The sequence below is a fragment of the Borostomias antarcticus genome, assembly GCF_949987555.1.
Source record: "Borostomias antarcticus genome assembly, chromosome: 5".
NCBI classification, from domain to species: domain Eukaryota; kingdom Metazoa; phylum Chordata; class Actinopteri; order Stomiiformes; family Stomiidae; genus Borostomias; species Borostomias antarcticus.
The window spans coordinates 33,687,150-33,692,149 of record NC_140238.1 but is presented as its reverse complement, the minus strand read 5'-3'; the positions used below and the strand labels follow the sequence as shown (position 1 = coordinate 33,692,149).

The following is a 5,000-nucleotide window of genomic DNA, read 5'->3' as shown; positions in this document are numbered from 1 at the left end:
ATGACGCAGGAGGAGTTCAAGAGTCTGTTCGGCAGCATCGGGGAGATCGAGTCCTGCAAGCTGGTCAGAGACAAGATCACAGGTGTGGGCTGGAGTACACACACACACACACGCACACACACACACGCATGCACACACACACATATAGTATATATATAGTATTGTAAAGCGCTTTGTGCATTCGTGCTGTGAAAGGCGCTATATAAATAAAACTTACTTACTTACTTACACACGCATACACACACACGCACGCACACACGCACACGTACATACACACGCACACACACACACACGCACACACACACACACACACACACGCACACACACACACACACACTGTATTTACACAGCATCACCATCTCCATCTGCAGGTCAGAGTTTGGGCTACGGGTTCGTAAACTACGTGGATCCCAACGATGCAGACAAGGCCATCAACACTCTGAACGGGCTCAAACTGCAGACAAAAACTATTAAGGTAAGAGGACCGCCTGACCTGCTGCCTGCTGCCCCCCTCCTCCTCCTCCCTCTCCTCCTCCCTCCTCCTCCTCCTCCCCCTCCTCCCCCTCCTCCTCCTCCTCCCTCTCCATACAGCAGGGAGGACGAGAAGAAAGCAGAGAGGGGAATTAAAAGAGGGCTAGAGAGAGAGACACAGACGTGACAGAGGGAGAGGAGGAGAAGGAGGGAGGGAGGGGGGAGAGGGAGGGGGGGAGAGGGGGAGGGGAGTGGCTGCTGGAACAAAGGAGGTGAGAAGAAAAGAGAGAGGGAGAGGAGGAGGAGGAGGAGAGAGAGAGAGGGAGAGTGGAGGTCAGAAAGCAAGGGTCTGGCAGCATGCAGAGGTGATTGTGATGGAAATGTAATTAGGAGGGCTCACTGTGGAGCGGCGGGGTCAGTCCAGGCTGCCCCATCTGCCTCCGATCGGGGGTAATTAGGGGGCTTCTTTGTCCCAAACTCGGACGGGAGGGGGGGGAGGGGCAGATTAAACACCACGCCTCCTCCCCCCCCCCTGATCAAAGTAGATCAAAGATTGGGACAAAGTGCAAGCTTAGAGAAATCAAGAGAGACCAGACCCACCCCCCCTTCAGCTGCCCAGGGGGGAGACCAGGGGAGAGACCAGGGGAGAGACCAGGGGAGAGACCAGGGGAGAGACCAGGGGAGAGACCAGGGGAGAGACCAGGGGAGAGACCAGGGGAGAGACTAGGGGAGAGACCAGGGGAGAGACCAGGGGAGAGACCAGGGGAGAGACCAGGGGAGAGACTAGGGGAGAGACCAGGGGAGAGACCAGGGGAGAGACCAGACCCTAACCCAGCTGACCAGGGGAGAGACCAGGGGAGAGAGACCAGGGGGAGAGACCAGGGGGGAGACTAGGGGAGAGACCAGGGGAGAGACCAGGGGAGAGACCATGAGAGAGACCAGGGGAGAGACCAGGGGGGAGACCAGGGGAGAGACCAGGGGAGAGACCAGGGGAGAGACCAGGGGAGAGACCAGGGGGGAGACCAGGGGAGAGACCAGGGGAGAGACCAGGGGAGAGTGAATGAATGAATGAATGAATGAATGAATGAATGAATGAATCACATTCAGGGACACACATCACCTTCACACTCAACACAATAACCCTAACCCTAACTACTAAACACTACCGTGTTATTTTTTAGAATAATACAAAAATAAATAACTCAAAAGATATTTGTCGAACATATTACCGATAATTTAGTTCTTACTTACATTATGGTACATGATGAAATATGTGGGTGTCATATTGCCTTTTACAAAATCATAAATCAGTGGATCAAGTTCTATTTTGAAAATGACTTCTACCCCTCAACACTATGACAAATAAAATATCATCTAATCCATGAAAGCGTTGTGAGGGGGGGGGGGCGTGGTGGAGGGGGGGGAGGGAGGGAGGGAGGAGGGGGGAGGGAGGGAGGGAGGGAGGGGGGGGGGGGGTAAAGGGGAGGGGCCTCGGGGAGCAGAATGCCAATGACTGGATTAGAGGCCATATGGGCCGGAGGCACCATCTGTAGGTTGGGAGAGCAGGAGAGGGTTAATTATAGGGCAGCCTCCCCCCCCCCTCCCCCAGAACCCCCAATCACTGCACCACACACACACCCCTCCCTCTCACGAGTCCACACACACACACACACACACACACACACACCCCTCCCTCTCACGAATCCACACACACACACACACACACACACACACACACACACACACCCCTCCCTCTCACGAATCCACACACACACACACACACACACACACACACACACACACACACACACACCTCCCTCTCACGAATCCACACACACACACACACACACACACACACACACACACACACACACACCTCCCCCAGAACCTCCAATCACTGCACCACACACACCCCTCCCTCTCACGAGTCCACACGCACACACACACACCTCCCTCTCACGAGTCCACACGCACACACACACACACACACACCTCCCTCTCACGAGTCCACACACACACACACACACACACACACACACACACACACACACACACACACACACCTCCCTCTCACGAGTCCACACACACACACACCTCCCTCTCACACAGAGTCCACATGCACTCACACACACGCACACACACACCTCCCTCTCACGCGTCCACACACACACACACGCACATGCGCACACACACACACACCCCTCCCTCTCAAGCGTCCACACGCAAACACACACACACACGCACATGCGCACACACACACCTCCCTCTCAAGCAGTCCACACCCACCCACACACACCTCCCTCTCACGAGTCCACACGCACACACACGCGCACACACACCTCCCTCTCACAGAGTCCACATGCACTCACACACGCGCACACACACACACACACACCTCCCTCTCACAGAGTCCACATGCACTCACACACGCGCACACACACACACACACACCTCCCTCTCACAGAGTCCACATGCACTCACACACGCGCACACACACACACACACACACACACACACACACACACACTTCTAAACACTGAGCAGGACAGTTTTTTCACTGAAGTCGAACACAAACGGCGTGTTTACAAACGTAAGTCCATATTTACACAGGGATGTGGTGTTGTTGTGTTGTTGTGTTGTCAGGGATGTATATGAGCGGAGGTGTTGTTGTGTTGTCAGGGATGTATGTGAGCGGTGGTGTTGTTGTGTTGTTGTGTTGTCAGGGATGTGTGTGAGCGCTGGTGTTGTTGTGTTGTTGTGTTGTCAGGGATGTGTGTGAGCGGTGGTGTTGTTGTGTTGTCAGGGATGTATATGAGCGCTGGTGTTGTTGTGTTGTTGTGTTGTCAGGGATGTATATTAGCGGTAGTGTTGTTGTGTTGTTGTGTTGTCAGGGATGTATGTGAGCGGTGGTGTTGTTGTGTTGTTGTCTTGTCAGGGATGTATATGAGCGGAGGTGTTGTTGTGTTGTCAGGGATGTATGTGAGCGGTGGTGTTGTTGTGTTGTTGTGTTGTTGTGTTGTCAGGGATGTATATGAGCGGAGGTGTTGTTGTGTTGTTGTGTTGTCAGGGATGTAAGTGAGCGGTGGTGTTGTTGTGTTGTTGTGTTGTCAGGGATGTATGTGAGCGGTGGTGTTGTTGTGGTTGTGTTGTCAGGGATGTAAGTGAGCGGTGGTGTTGTTGTGTTGTTGTGTTGTCAGGGATGTATATGAGCGGTGGTGTTGTTGTGTTGTCAGGGATGTAAATGAGCGGTGGGGTTGTTGTGTTGTTGTGTTGTTGTGTTGTCAGGGATGTATATTAGCGCTGGTGTTGTTGTGTTGTTAGGGATGTATATTAGCGGTGGTAGTGTTGTTGTGTTGTCAGGACGCTGCTCGTCTGCTGAGGTGTTGACATTGTTAGCTGGTTGCCAGTGGAGCCTCTCCTCCCAGAGGAGACACACAAAGAAGAGAGGGAGGAAGAGGAGGGGGGGGCAGCCTATCTCTGACAACACTCGCTCTCTCTCCCTCCACCACACACACACACACACACACACACACACACACACACACATCACAACAATGCACTGCTTTTCTCCAGCTCTCATACACACTCGCTAGCTCGAGTCTGGCGCGTACGAACACAGTCAACAGACGCAGACCTTCCCAATCAATCACAGTTGCACCAGAAGCGCAGAACCCTCTCCGGCGTTGCTCCGGGGGCAGACAGAACTAATCCATCATATGAGCAGAGAAACAGACAGAAGGATGAAGCGGTTCCGGACGCGTTCGCCCGTCTCCCGCGCGGAGAGGTAGTGAGGTAGTCCCGGGAGATCCGGCGTCGGCAGAGAGCGAGAGCGAGACTGTGATAGTGAGTCTGCGGACGAGAGCGGCCGTGCGCTCGAACAAGCGCAGAAACGCCGTGGTGCTTTCAGGTGGCGTAGCGAGCAGGCAGATGAGGCAGACGGGAGGGATTTAATACGAGGGGGCGGAAGGACCTCGCGTGGCAGCCCAGGCGTGGGGAGGACAGCTGGGAGAAACTTAGTTAGCAGCTTCTTATGGAGTCTTTGATAATCAACTCGGAGAGATTGTTAGTGAGATGTTAGTTCCATTATGTCCCACAGTGGCTGATTAAATCAACGATATTGAATCAGCTGAATCAAATGTATCAAATCTCTCCCGTGTGTGTGTGTGTCCTAGGTGTCCTACGCCCGGCCTAGCTCCGCCTCCATCCGGGACGCCAACCTCTACGTGAGCGGCCTCCCCAAAACCATGAGCCAGAAGGACATGGAGCAGCTGTTCTCTCAGTACGGCCGCATCATCACGTCGCGCATCCTGGTGGACCAGGTCACAGGTACAGCCTTGACTCACTCCCACGCCTGCCGTCACCCTCCCTGACCCCTGACCCCTGACCCCCGACCCCCGCTCGCATGCGACTCCCCAGCGCCCCCCGCAGGTGTTAACATTAGCCTGCTTTCTGATCCGGAGCAGGCATATCGCGAGGAGTGGGCTTCATCCGGTTTGATAAGCGCAACGAGGCGGAGGAGGCCATCAAGG

The 5,000-nt window shown here is 54.4% G+C and overlaps 1 protein-coding gene across 1 annotated transcript in view; it reads left to right on the top strand.

Moving 5' to 3' along the window:
- The window catches only part of elavl3 (ELAV like neuron-specific RNA binding protein 3), a gene marked incomplete at both ends in the record, with an annotated part of 7,126 nt that overhangs the window by 123 nt on the left and 2,003 nt on the right, over nt 1-5,000 (top strand). The window contains 4 exons of the mRNA XM_084439145.1: nt 1-82; nt 372-475; nt 4,644-4,797; nt 4,935-5,000. The exon at nt 1-82 is cut by the window's left edge and continues 123 nt beyond it; the exon at nt 4,935-5,000 is cut by the window's right edge and continues 160 nt beyond it. Of these exons, the coding sequence (XP_084295271.1) occupies nt 1-82; nt 372-475; nt 4,644-4,797; nt 4,935-5,000 (406 nt within the window). The remainder of the gene's footprint in view (nt 83-371; nt 476-4,643; nt 4,798-4,934) is intronic.